This window comes from Berkeleyomyces rouxiae (genome assembly GCF_048999995.1).
Source record: "Berkeleyomyces rouxiae strain 22BRR77 chromosome Unknown BrBRR77_ptg000012l, whole genome shotgun sequence".
NCBI lineage: Eukaryota > Fungi > Ascomycota > Sordariomycetes > Microascales > Ceratocystidaceae > Berkeleyomyces > Berkeleyomyces rouxiae.
In genome coordinates, this window is record NW_027396502.1 from 1,144,572 (window position 1) to 1,158,130 (window position 13,559).

The 13,559-nt window shown below is 52.3% G+C and overlaps 5 protein-coding genes across 5 annotated transcripts; 3 read left to right on the forward strand and 2 right to left on the reverse strand.

Annotated features, from left to right (window-relative positions):
* Nucleotides 1-2,219: 2,219 nt before the first annotated feature.
* On the forward strand, nt 2,220-4,973 carry BROUX77_007626 (uncharacterized protein; the record flags this gene model as incomplete). Its single annotated transcript, XM_073752742.1, has 1 exon — nt 2,220-4,973. The coding sequence occupies one exon, from the start codon at nt 2,220-2,222 to the stop codon at nt 4,971-4,973; it is 2,754 nt and encodes a 917-aa protein (XP_073601919.1).
* Nucleotides 4,974-5,006: 33 nt separating this feature from the next.
* On the forward strand, nt 5,007-6,350 carry BROUX77_007627 (uncharacterized protein; the record flags this gene model as incomplete). Its single annotated transcript, XM_073752743.1, has 1 exon — nt 5,007-6,350. The coding sequence occupies one exon, from the start codon at nt 5,007-5,009 to the stop codon at nt 6,348-6,350; it is 1,344 nt and encodes a 447-aa protein (XP_073601920.1).
* A 785-nt stretch (nt 6,351-7,135) lies between these two features.
* Nucleotides 7,136-10,330, reverse strand: BROUX77_007628 (uncharacterized protein; the record flags this gene model as incomplete). Its single annotated transcript, XM_073752744.1, has 1 exon — nt 7,136-10,330. One exon carries the CDS (start codon nt 10,328-10,330, stop codon nt 7,136-7,138), a length of 3,195 nt encoding a protein of 1,064 aa, XP_073601921.1.
* A 497-nt stretch (nt 10,331-10,827) lies between these two features.
* BROUX77_007629 (uncharacterized protein) lies at nt 10,828-11,871 on the reverse strand (the record flags this gene model as incomplete). The annotated part of the gene is made up of 1 exon (XM_073752745.1): nt 10,828-11,871. One exon carries the CDS (start codon nt 11,869-11,871, stop codon nt 10,828-10,830), a length of 1,044 nt encoding a protein of 347 aa, XP_073601922.1.
* Nucleotides 11,872-12,363: 492 nt separating this feature from the next.
* BROUX77_007630 (uncharacterized protein) lies at nt 12,364-13,362 on the forward strand (the record flags this gene model as incomplete). The annotated part of the gene is made up of 1 exon (XM_073752746.1): nt 12,364-13,362. The coding sequence occupies one exon, from the start codon at nt 12,364-12,366 to the stop codon at nt 13,360-13,362; it is 999 nt and encodes a 332-aa protein (XP_073601923.1).
* Nucleotides 13,363-13,559: the final 197 nt, after the last annotated feature.

Below are 13,559 nucleotides of genomic sequence, written 5' to 3' on the forward strand. Positions count from 1 at the left end.
GTTATGTCTAGTCTTCGTGCCACAGTTGTGTCTAATGCGTTAGGCCACTGTTCGGACTATTTTCTTTCGGCTGTTGTTGTGTCTACTTACGACCACTATACGTCTACTTCTTGTGACATGTTCTGTGTCCTCTACTTTGGACAGCTCTCTTGCCTGTTACTTTCTTCGACTCTGTTACGTCTACTTGCGACTACTCTATGTCTCCTTTCTGCGACCTCTTTGTGTCTTCACTTGGGCCTACTCTCTGCCTCTCTCTTTTGGACAATATCTTGTTGTTTTTCTTCTCGTTAAAAGAAACACGATGTCCCTCTTCGAAGTCCTGCCTATGGTGGTGCAGGCCAGTCTTGTATCTTGTGCTGAAATACTGCCAAGTTTGACAAGCTGACATTACCAATTTCTTGTTTTCCCCTTTCACCAATACTCTTTACGGATCCTGCACGTCTTTGTTTCCATGCTGTCTGTTGTCATATACCAATTACCCGATCGATGATGAGTCCCCATTACACATGTTAGTCTATTCTCCCACAACCGGAATCGTGTTCGTTTACATCCATCGAACCATGTCCCAGGGGGTTCTTAGCTATTGTGGAGGCGATTATGTCGCGGCGATTGATGATTGTGCCAACTGAGTAGCCACTCTGGTGTACACTTGTTACCAGAACTTGGTAGTTCTCAGGGGACCTTCTGCATCTTGCAGGCAACAGATTTATGGGCTATGGAACTGAGCGATTGTTGTTTGTTATAACCTACAGGCCTGGCTCTTACTTCTATGACCAATGCCATAACTAGGGAGGACAACAAGGTTGAAAAACCTTTGCCTTTGCGGGTACTGAGCTGCGTTCTCAACTTATTCCCACTTAAGATCCTTGGTGCTGCCCCTCGGTTGATGAGGTTGCCTTTCGTTATTCCCATTCTTTTTTACCTTCCTCTTGTCTGTGGACACGAGGCCCTTACGAAGTTGTCGTTGCACTTCAAGGCCTTGTTTTATGTTGATCAGATGTACAAGCTTTCATGCTAGGGATTCCGTTGATCCCCTATACGTCACGATGTTGTTGGTGCATCGAGATCTACAATTCTTGCCTGCGGAGTCATGCTGTGTCTAGACCCGTATGGTTGGCTTATTCCTTCTGTTCCGATTCTGCAAAGCCCGGTGGACTTCCGTGTCCCTAGATGCCCGGCTTCCTTTTGCGAATTCTCCGACTTGATTCTAGTCTAGGATGTGGCGATCTTAGTACTGCTGTGGAAATCAGTCATTTAAAAGGAGCATACTGTCATGAATAGCCATTCTTGCCATTGCCATTGCATAGGGTTATGCCTGGCACCTTACCCCGCTTCCGTTGTGTCACGCTAATGTTCCAAGGACGTATGATGATACGGTTATACCACTTGGTGGTCTGTGTAACCTTGAGGTGTCACTCCGGTTTATCTACTCGGGTGTGGCCGGCTTGCACACTATAGATCATCGCTATTAGGTAACTCGGTACTCTGCAGTTGATGCAGCTTATTCTGAGTTGACTGCTATTCTCGTTCCTTTTGTGTCAACAGCGTTTGAGCGTGGGGCCCACACCTGTTAGGCCGATATCGCTGTAACGCGACATATCGTTGCCTGGGTGTCTTGAGGGATTTTCAGTTCTGCTGCTGCCGTGTTGGTTTATCTCGTGAACTAACATCCGGTTTGATAGTAGCGTCTGGTAACGTTGAGTTACGTATGTCCCCACTTTCGGTTATCTGTGATTTGGTTCTAGCTTGGGAAGATCTCTGTTGTCAGAATCTGCAACGCCTTAAATAGCGTTGCCTTCTGCCCTGTGTGATCAGGTTAACTCTTGCTCCCCAAGCTTAACAATCACATACACCCCTTTTGCCATTCTTCTTTGTATACTAGTTTATAGTATCACTTCTTCGATAGTACCTTCTTCTTTAGTACTATATCTTTAATTATCACTTGTTTCTTGATAGCCTTCATTGCATCAGTACCTTCTGTCGTCTTCGTTACCTCAGTGTTCCTGTGATTGTTTATTCCCTTCCGTGTGTTATAAGATCAATTAGTTGAGTGTGCCTCTTTACCTCAAACCGACCATACGACCTAGAGAGTTCTATCCTCTCCTCCCGGCCGTATATCCGCGCAGGCCTGACTGTCCACCTCTGGAACCTATCATTGTCCTGAGTCGTTGGCTTTCTAGAACCCTAATGGTTTCCTTGGGCCCTATCCGTAATACGGGATGAACCACGAGATTCATCTAACTGTCCCTGACTCGGAAGCTCCCTGGGGACCACTGTACAGCCTTTCCCACGATGAGTTGATAGTACTGCGCCAAACGTTACTGAACCTACTGAACAAGAAGTTCATTCGAATGAGTAGTTCCACTGCTGCTGCCCCCATCCTGTTCGTCAAGAAACCTGGCGGTGGACTTAGATTCTGCGTGGACTACCGTCTGTTGAACAAGCTGATGAAGAAGGATAGATACCCGTTACCCAACTTCAAGGAAACACTACGCCAAATCAGCCGTTCAAAGTGGTTCACTAAGCTTGACGTCGTTGCAGCGTTCCATAATATCCGTATCGAGCCAGGCCACGAATGGAAGACCGCTTTCCGTACGCGCCTGGGCTCCTTTGAATGGAACGTGATGCCGTTTGGTTTGTCCAATGCTCCTGCCCAATTCCAACGCTTCCTGAATTCCGTATTGCAAGAGTACCTCGACCTGTTTTGTTCTGCTTACGTTGATGACATCCTAGTGTACACCGATGGCTCCCTCGACGAGCACAAGGAACAAGTTAACCACGTCCTAGCCAAGCTCGTGAAGGCCGGACTGACGGTTGACATCGACAAGTGCGAGTTCGGTGTACAAGAAGTCAAGTACCTGGGCTACATCATCAAGCCTGGAAAAGCAACAATGGATCCTGCCAAGGTGCAAGCAGTGAAAGACTGGCCCGTACCCAGTTCCAAGAAAGAGCTCCGTGGCTTCCTAGGATTTGCCAATTTTTACCGCCCGTTCATCAAGAACTTTGCCGAAGTAGCCGTCCCTCTCACTTCACTGACTGGTCACCTAGTTCCCTTCGTCTGGTCTCCAGAATGCCAAGCTGCCTTCTCGTCACTCAAAGATCTCTTCTGTGCTTCGCCCGTCTTGCGCCTCTTCGACCACTCTCTGCCAACAACTGTCGAAGCTGACTCTTCAGGCTACAGCACTGGAGCTGTCCTATTGCAGCAGCATCCAGATGGCCTGTTTCCATGTGCCTACATCAGCCAGAAGCTGTCTCCTGCCGAGTCCAACTATGAGATCCATGACAAAGAAATGTTGGCAATTGTCCGAGCCCTGAAAGAGTGGAGAGGAGAGTTACGTGGCGCCCAGGGACCCATCCGAGTGTTAACAGACCACAAGAACTTGTTGCATTTTACCTCTGCGCAACAGTTAACAGAGAGGCAAGCTCGTTGGGCTAACCTGCTAAGCGAGTTTGACCTAACACTGGAACACCGTCCCGGGAAACTGTCCCCACTGCCCGATGCTCTCTCCCGTCTTCACATGCCTTCAGGTCCCGATGATCCCCGCCTACAAGCTCGCAACCAACAGCTCCTCCAGTGTTTGCCCGACGGTGCCCTGAAAGTCAGATCTGCTCGCGTTACACTGCCATCCCCGTTCCGTAAGGAAGCCCTCAGTACACTGTGGGAACAAGCATTGTCAGCCGACTCTGACTATGCGGCAGCATGCGCAGTGGTTGCCTCTCAGGCGCCCAAATGGCCAGACAGCTTGAAGACTAATTGGCGAGTGTCACTGTCCGAATGCTCATTGGACTCCGAAGGTCGACTGCGATACAGATCAAGATTGTGGGTACCCCAGTGGGAACCTCTGAGGACAGCCTTGCTACAAGAGATTCACGATTCCGTGACACTAGTCCACCCCGGCCAAAGAATCATGTGTCAGGAAGTTTCCAAGACTTACTTCTGGCCGCACTACACAGCGGATGTCAAACGGTTCTGCCGCAACTGCGAAATCTGCGGTAGCACGAACGTCATGCGCCAGCTCAAGCAAGGTCTCCTGAAGCCCCTTCCGGTACCTGACCGCATCTGGCGTGACATTGGCATAGATCTGATTGGCCCTCTCCCGCCGTGCAAGAAGGAAGGAAAAGTCTACAAGCACGTCATGACGGTGGTGGACCATCTGTCCAAGGGTGTCATCCTTATAGCCTGCCGCAGCCTGGATATCGAGTATCTTGCCAGCCGTTTCTTGGAAGTCTACTACCCTCGCCATGGTCTTCCTAACAGCATTGCTTCTGACCGCCAATTTGCCAACATGTTCTGGAAACGACTCTGTACCACCCTGAAGATCGATCGTCGTCTGTCCACCGCTTACCACCCACAGACCAACGGGGCCACTGAGAGGACAAATGCTGAGGTGAAGACAAAGATGGCCAAACTCCTACACGACCGCTCAGACTGGCTAGACTGCCTGCCAATTGTGGAGTTTGCCCTGAACGCAGCCCCAGCGGCTTCAACAGAGACGTCCCCGTTCACGTTGTCCCACGGCTATAGTCCTGACTTGGTTGAGCTGCAGCCCGACGCCATTGCCCCCCTAGCAGCCCCCGTTGCAGCCAACACGAGTCCCATAGCTCAAGCAACAAGAATCCTGAAGAGCTTGGCAGACCACACGGATTGGGCCAAAGCCTCTCTCAGCGCCGCCAAGTCTGCTATGGAGGAACAGTCGAACAGACACAGACAACCACATCGACGTTTCCAGCCCGGCGACTGGGTTTGGTTGGCAAAAAGCTCCCATACTGTGCAGCAAGAAGGCCCAGGCAAGCGACTCCGGCCAAGATACCAGAAGCTCCAGGTCTTAGAGGCTGTAGGCTCCCACAGCTACCGTCTTGACCTGAAGGGTGCCAGAGGACACGACGTGTTTCATGCCGACAGATTGAAATACCACCCGAACGACCCTTGGCCCCGTCGGCGGCGCTATTGTCCCAGCAGTGCCCTACGTTGACCGCAAATCTACGACAGACGGCCCCCCTCGCCTATGAAAGAGGGCCCTACGGCCGGACAACGTCTACGCATCCTTCAGCACAACGTGCACAAAATGAAGGCTGTTCATGAGACAATACTTGAGGCTGCTGCAACCGGAAAGGCGGACATTGTCTGCATCCAGGAGCCTTATACCATAAAACTCAAAGCTGGGTATAGAACATTGACGCAGCCGGGCTTCACCCTGGTTGTGCCGTTTAATGTTAGGAATCTCGAGGCCATGCCTTTGCGCCCGCGGGTCCTGACCTACGTCCGCCAAGGCCTGCCGTTTTCTGTGCTGTTCGAGTTTGGCGATGCTGAGAGTGATATTCAGACCCTGCGCATCCTTGCGTCGGAGCCGTTTTCGCTTCTCAATGTCTACAACGAACGCCAGCTGACTGTGCAGCCTGTCCCCGAGACCCAACCCCGCCCCTATACCATTGAGCGCACCAATCTTTTATCGCGCAATATTGACACCAGTACTTTGCTTCTCGGCGACTTCAATCTCCATCACCATTGGTGGAATTCCCAGCGAGAGCATCCCCACGAACCACGAGCTGACTCTCTTGCTAACTGGCTGATGTCGCAGAATGCCACCCTGATTGTCGACGACGACTGCGTTGAACGCAACGGCGGCACATACGTCAACAGCAGCACGACCTCGGTGATCGACCTCGCATTTTCCCTGCGGTCTCGACCGGGCCTGTTTACGAACTGGAGGTATCTTCAGGAGACGGGCTCCGATCACCGGGCCATCAGTTTTGATTACGTCAGCACCACCACACCCAAAACCCTAACACGTAACCCGGCGTTCAACACCAAGACGGCCGACTGGTCGCTGTTTCGCAAGGAATGGCTGGCTGGCCAGGCTGACCTTGAGCTTCAGCTGTCCCTGGCAGAGATTTCTGCAGACGGTGACGCAATGGCGCGACTGCTTTCCGAGGCCCTGCAATCTGCTTGTCAGAGGTGCATGTCAGTGAAGAGGCACAGTGCCCGCGCAAAGCCATGGTGGACGCCCGAGCTACAATCACAACGTCAGGCCGCATCGCGCGCAGAGAGAAGATACAGACGAGGCAGGCTGTCGCTGGTTGAGTTTCATTCGATTCGCAACAAGTACACCCATGCTGTCGAAGATGCTAAGTCTACTCACTGGACTACCTTTCTTTCTGACGCTGACAACGAAAAGGTCTACACAGCCTGGAAATACACCAAGCCAGCCACGGCGAGTTACTTCCCCCCCATCCAGGGGCCAGACGGGTTAGCCAATACCCCCGAGGAGAAGGAAAAGGCTTTGTTAGGGTCTGGGAGACCCGGGTCAAGGCTTTGCCTGATTGCCCGAGTTGAAGCCGGTGTGGCTTGAGCAACGGTGGTTCGAGTGTCGGTGGTCCGAGTCCGCAAAGGCCCGACTACTGACGGTCCGAATACAAGTGGCCCAACCGGCCTTGATCCGAACGCCCGATGACTCACCACGTTTGGGTCAATCAGGTAGGCCTCAGTTGTTCTACCCAGGCAGTATAAAGAGCTGCTGCTCTCTCCTAGTTTTAGTTAGTTCTTTCTTCTTCTCTCCATCGCAATATATCTGTTTCTGCCCTTCTACGTCCTTTTACGACTTGGCCCCTTACATCATATTGCGATCTTCTTTTTCGCTACAGCCCTACAGTTCTACAGTTCTACAGTTCTTTACAGCCACAGGTACAGATACAGCTTTTACAGATTGCATTGCCCCTACAGTTCTCAACAGTCTTATCGTTTATTTTCCCCAAACCCGTTATCAATCTTCATCACACATTATTTTTTACTGTTACACAAACTCTCAACATGAGTGGCCGCACCACCGACTGTTAAGGTGTGATTACGCTAAGCTGGATCTTCACAGAAAGGGACACAGAGGGACAAAGATCTCGAATTGAAGAACAAAACTAAACTCTCTAAATGGTGTAGAAACAATGCGACTATTTATCCTGTTGGAAAGGGAGGCAACCGACGATCGGCGGCGACGACAACTAGTTCCTCTAGGAAGTGCCGTTAGTCTTGGTTCTGGTCTGGCATTAGTTTTGCCGTACCAGCGCCGGACTAGTCCTTCGAGGATACGCCGTTAGTGTTGGTGTCGGGCTTCCGTCGGTCCTTAAGGGTGCAACCCCAACATCAGCCTCTCTTCCTCCTTTTGCGCGTCGTTTTGGTTCCTTTTTGGCTGAGCCATAGTTTGTAGGCGTCGGTATCGACCAGAAGGTCGACTGGTTCCCAGCCAGGTCTGACGTAGCCTTTCCATTTGACTTTGACTTGCTTGACACCGTTAGAAGTGCGTTCGCCTAGGATCTTTTCGACCTCCCAGTATTCTTCACCATTGATGACTTCCATAGGTGCTGGTCGATCGTCGTGAGTCTTTTGGGAAGGGAAAGCGTCGTTGGCAGCTGAGCGAAGGCGATCGGCATGGTAGACGTCGTGAGCAGTTGTACCCGGTACTTCAAGACGATAAGTGTGAGGGGTAACTTGTTCCAACACTTTGCAGTATTGGTATTTTGCTCTAAGTTTCCTGCCGAGGCCTGAGCCTTGTTGTTCAGGGCGTAGGGTGAGCCAAACGTATGAGCCTGTAGGAAAATCTGGTGCAGGACGTCGGTGTTCATTCTCGCGTTGCTCCATCTCCGCTCGTGACAGAGAAAGGTTGGCGTGGGCCCATTTCTGGGCGTCTCTCAGGCGTTGGATGACCCTCTCAGCCTGTCCGAGTGGACCGTTATTGTCGGGTTCGACAGGCAATGGTGGTGCGGCGAAGACTCGTGGGTGGTAGCCGTGAGACAAGAAGAAAGGTGAAACATTAGTGGCAGAAGATGGGGTGGCATTGATGCTGAACTCGACCATGGGCAGTAGATTGAGCCAGGCGGGGCCTTCAGCGCTGAGTTTGGCAAGTTTGACTTTGATCTCAGCGTTCATCCTCTCTGCAGCTCCATTGGTAGCCGGATGGTAAGCTGTTGTGGTTAGCCTTTCGATCTCTAGGCGTTTGCAGAGGTGTCGCCAAGCTGCGTTGACAAATTCGCGGTCAGACAAAATAGATTTTGGCATGCCGTGGTGTCGGTAAAAGTGGTGGAAGAACATATCTGCAACAGATTCCATGTCGAGGGCGTCGGCGGGAATAAGGATGACGCCCTTGGATAGACGGTCTATAACAGTTAGGACGTGGGTGTAGGTGATGCCGCCTTTCTGTGCTGGTTCCAAAGGTCCGATAAAGTCGATGGCAATCTCGGCCCAAGGCTGGTCGGGAATTGGCAAGGCTTTGAGGGTGGTGTCCTTGTTGTCGCGACGAATGTTAGAACTACCACAAATTTGACAGTTGCGGCAGAAACGGCGGATATCTTCGACGTAGCGGGGCCAGAAAAACTCTCTAGACAGCTCGACTTGCATGACGTTCTTTCCGGGGTGCAGCATCATGGGCGAGTCATGAATGTTCTGTAGGATGGCGGTTCTCAATGGCTCGTTAGTAGGTACCCATAGTTTATTCCGAAATCGAATAGCGGATTTGGCGTCCAAAGAGCAGTCGGAAATGTTGACTCTCAACTTGTGTCTGATTGTTTCGGGCCACTGTGACAGTCCATCTGTCAACGCTTTATGGATAATGGCGTATTCATCATCGGCAGCACAGGCATCAGACCAGAGTTCCCGTAAGGCAGGCGGAAGTTCGGGGGTAGAAGGGGCTTCTGGCGTGTTGGTGGTTTGTGTCGAGAAAACTTTCAGGCCGTTACCGTCGTGGTGCAAGATAGTGGCTAGTCGGTCGTTGTAGCGCGCGTCATTCGTGTTGTCTGGGGTGTCGCGGCGAGAGAGAGCATCTGGGAGAGGGGAGAGTTTACCAGGACGGTGGACGATGGTGCAGTTGTATTCGCTCAAGGTCAGGTACCATCTAGCTTGGCGTTCGGACAAGTGCTGCAACTTGGTAAAATGCAGCAAGTTTTTATGATCTGAGACGATGGTAAACGTCTCCTTCAGGCCCTTGAGTTCGCCACGCCATTCCTTCAGGGCACAGACAACAGCCAACAGCTCTTTGTCGTGGATCGGGTAGTTGCATTCGGCGGCAGTCATTTTGCGGCTGAAATAAGCACAAGGCCTAGTTGATCTATCGGGCTGCGTCTGTAGAAGCGCTGCACCGAGACAGTAGCCAGACGCGTCTGTCTCAACAACAGTTGGCAGATCTGGATTGTGCGTGCAGAGGACAGGGGTCGAGGTGAATGCTTCTTTTAGAGCCTGGAAGGACTCTTCTTCCTTTTCGCCCCACTGGAAGGCCTGGTCTTTCTTTGTCAACTGTAGCAAGGGAGTCGCTAGAGTAGTGAAATTTCTGACAAAGGTGCGGTAGAAATTGCATAGACCGAGGAAGGCTCGAACGTCCCTGACCTTCTTGGGCGTTGGCCAGTCCGACACTGCAGAGACTTTGGTTGGGTCGGTTGAAATCTTGCCGGGCTCAAGGATGTATCCCAGGTACTTCACTTTCGATACCGCGAACTCACATTTATCAATGTCGATTGTCAGTTGGCCCTCCAGAACCTTTGCTAAAGCCAAGTTGACCTTCTCGTAGTGGTCCTCTAACGTGCCGTCGGTATAAATCAAGATGTCATCGACGTAGGCAGAGCACCACACATCCAAGTATGGGCGTAGCAGACTGTTCACAAAACTTTGGAACTCTGCAGGCGCGTTGGCCAGACCAAAAGGCATGACGTTCCACTCAAAAAGGCCTTGTCGCGTTCGAAAAGCGGTCTTCCACTCATCTCCCTCGGCGATTCTGATGTTATGAAACGCGGAAACAACGTCGAGTTTCGTAAACCACTTAGCTTTGGAAGCATTAGCTAGGGTCTCGCTGATGTTTGGGAGTGGGTACCGATTCTTTTTCATAGTCGCGTTTAGTGCACGATAATCTACACAGAAGCGGAGGCCGCCACCAGGCTTTTTCACGAATAGGATGGGAGCAGCAGCAGTGGACTGGCTGTGGCGAATGTAGCCTTTTTCCAGCAATGAAAGAAGCGTCTGGCGAAGAACCACGAGTTCTTCTCTGGTCATGCTATAAAGGGGGCCCCATGGAGCTTCTTCGTCGGGCACGGTCAACTCGATCCTATGATCCTGGCCAGGCCGGCGGGGAGGCATCTTTTTAGCAAATTGTGCGTCTGGATCAAACACCTTGACCTTGTCGTGCTCGATCCAAGCTGGGATCTTCTTTTTCCACTCTCTGGGGTTGGCTGGTACTCTATCTTTCTCCAAACGGGCCAAGGCTTTATTGATATCTTCGATTGAAGCTGCAAAAACCCGCAGCTTATCTCTCTTGGCGGCGCGGAAGAAGGTGCTCGCTCTGTTTATTCGTACCATGGTAGAGCGGAAGGTATGGTTTGTCGTCGCCTTTCCTCGAGCGACAATGCCGGATTTAAATCTAACTGTGTCGGCTTCACAGTCTATCCTTGCCCCTTGTTTCTTGAGCCATGGGTATCCGATCAGGATGTCTTCGGCTAATTTTGGTACTACCCACGCCACATGTTTTTCTATGTGGCCCGATATGTCAATTTTAAACACGGCTAGTCGGTCAACCGTGACGGTACTCTTTGAATTAAATGGTACCAGCGTTCTGGGACGCGAACTGAAAAGCGTATCAAGTTTCCATTTCTTTACAAGGTCACTGCTGATCATAGAGGGGGAAGCGCTACCGGTGTCAATCAATGCAATCACGGGACAAGTGTTGTTGATCACTGCATCTAATTGAATTGATGTGTTGGTAATAGATCTATTCAACTCTTCCCATTCCTTCACAGCAGCCTTGTCGTCTTTGAAAACCTGCTTGGGCCTCTGACCACGACTTGGGGCAGAGGCGATCAGTTTCCCGAGTCCTCCTCGGCGGTCTCGTAATATTCTTCGCCCTCTTCTTCGAGTACAGGAGGAGGGAGGTTCGTGGCTGCGCGAACACTCTGTTGTACCGGGGGGCGGGCACGCTCGAATGGGCAGTTAGGGGACATGTGGCCACCAGCGCCACAACGGAGGCACAGTCCTCTGGCTCTTCGTGACTGGAGTTCTTCCTTGGAGACCCACTTGGCACGACGGGGGGCACTGTTATGGGTGGGCGCCCAGTCCATGGCATCAGGGGAGTGTTGTGCCGGGACATTGCGGAACTGGGACGTCCGGGCAGGGTTCCTCGGAGGGTGGGCATGCCGACACTCGTCGAGTTTTTGCCAGGCATTAAGCACCTGTTGTGCGTATTGTTCGTAGGTTGGGGGGTCTGGGAAACCAGCCAGGGCAGACATCACTTGCCCGGGGAGGGTGCGCCTCAGATTCATTATGCGCTCTTCGTGGCTCAGTCTATAGCAGCCAGCGATCTGCATCAACCGACTGACCCGAGCCAAATGTTCCGGAGCAGAGGCACCTCGGCATTTGAGGGTGTGCAGCTCCAAGAGTGCACGACGGGAAGCTGAGGTGTCCTCGAAGCAGCTGTCCAAGAATTCCAGGAACTTATCCACGTTCTCCAACGATGGATCGCGGCTCATGCGGGCAATGTAGGTCTGTGCCTGGAGCAAGGCATTGTCGGCTAACAGACCGTAACAGTGCAGAATGAACCCTCCTGCGCCGTTGAAGTGACTGTGGTCGTAGCGGTACTTCATCTCCACGTATGACCGGTACGTTGGGTAGAGATCAGGCCGCGTATGGTCATAACGGACCGGGCGGAGGTCGGAGGAGGTGTTTCGCACAACCACTGGGGTCGCGGGGGCGGAGTTGGGGAGTCCCTGCATTTCGTTATTGTGAGCCATTGTTGCTTCGTGGAAAACCTCTGGCTCACCGGGGACTTCTGGTAGTATGCTGTCTTCTCGGAAGCTGTGGTGGAAGGAAGAATCGTCGTCAGAGGGTGCAAAATAGTTTGGGGCCATAGGGTTTGGCCGCTGTGGATATTCAAATGGCAAAGTAAAAGAAAAGTAAAAATATATCTCGATCCCTCGTCGGGTCGGCGGTAAAGTAAAAAAAAAAGGAAAGATAAGAGTGACTTAAGGAAAAATAAAAAAAAAAAAAAAAGGAAAAGGGAAAGGGGGGTTTGAGAATTCGAGATGATGTTAAGGTGTGATTACGCTAAGCTGGATCTTCACAGAAAGGGACACAGAGGGACAAAGATCTCGAATTGAAGAACAAAACTAAACTCTCTAAATGGTGTAGAAACAATGCGACTATTTATCCTGTTGGAAAGGGAGGCAACCGACGATCGGCGGCGACGACAACTAGTTCCTCTAGGAAGTGCCGTTAGTCTTGGTTCTGGTCTGGCATTAGTTTTGCCGTACCAGCGCCGGACTAGTCCTTCGAGGATACGCCGTTAGTGTTGGTGTCGGGCTTCCGTCGGTCCTTAAGGGTGCAACCCCAACACCGACGACATGCGGGCCGCTTACGCAAGCTCCCCTGTCCCCAGTGTCGACAGCACTGAGGACAAATATGCTCAACGGTTCGCCAAGCTGGAGAGCAAGTTTGCCAAGATGCTGGCTATGCTGGAGAACCAGAGCGAAGCCGCCCAGCAGGCAGCCGCCCAAACCCAAGCCTCCCAAGCAGCGCTTGCTACCGCCACCGCTGCTGCTGCCGCCGCCGCCTCAGCGGCTGGTAACGAGAATGGTCGCGCAAAACTGCGCTACAAGATTCCCTCGCTGAGTTCCACCGAGCCCGAGGAATTTGACGCCTGGTTCGACCAGGTCCTGGAAATATGGCACTGCGAGCGTGGCCATGTGGCCGACCGAGACTTCATCGTCTCGATCTATGCCCAGGCCGAGGGTTTGGCCCGCAGCCGCATGCGGTCAATCAAGACCCGACTAACAGACGACGGCCCCGTTTCCTGCGACCGGTTCCTTCAAGAGCTGCAGGGAGCGTTTGAGGACAAAGTTGCCGTAGATAAGGCACAAGACCAGCTCTCGCGGTTAAAGCAGAGAGGCAGAAGGATCGAGGTCCATCTGCAGGAGTTTGAGGACCTGCTGACCCGCGCCAAAGCTCTGGACGCGGCGGACTCACAGAAGATTAGGTGGCTGAAGGACAGCCTCGACACGCCCATTCGGGAATACGTGGCGAACTCGTTCCCTCCCCGGGTCTTCTCGGAGTACTTAGACCGGGTCGTGTTAGCTGCCGAGGAACTGCGGCAGCGTAAGCTCGATGCCGAGTCGACTTCTGGCCGCCGCTCCGGTTATTACCCGTCCGCCCCCGCTGCCCACCGCCATCCCGACGCCATGGACTGGGAACGAACCCGTCGCGTTGCCCCCCAGCCTACTCGTGCGCCTGCTGCCCGCCGCACTGCCCGCTGGGCGAGTGAAGAGGAACGAGAGAGACGTCGTCGCGCTGGCCTCTGCATCCGCTGTGGCGCCTCAGGTCACTTTGTACGGGAATGCCTGTGACGGGTTTCACTAAGTATGAGAAAATCTCATAGTTATGACCAAATGCTGTTTATTATCTTTAACATAGGGAAGAAAAGAAAGAAAAGGAAGAAGAAAATCTAAACTAAAGATGGGGGAACTGGCTATGCTTTATAGGCATTCAGGAATCCAGTTGTGTGGGCCCCACCAGGGCAACCAGCCCTATGACCCCTGTACAA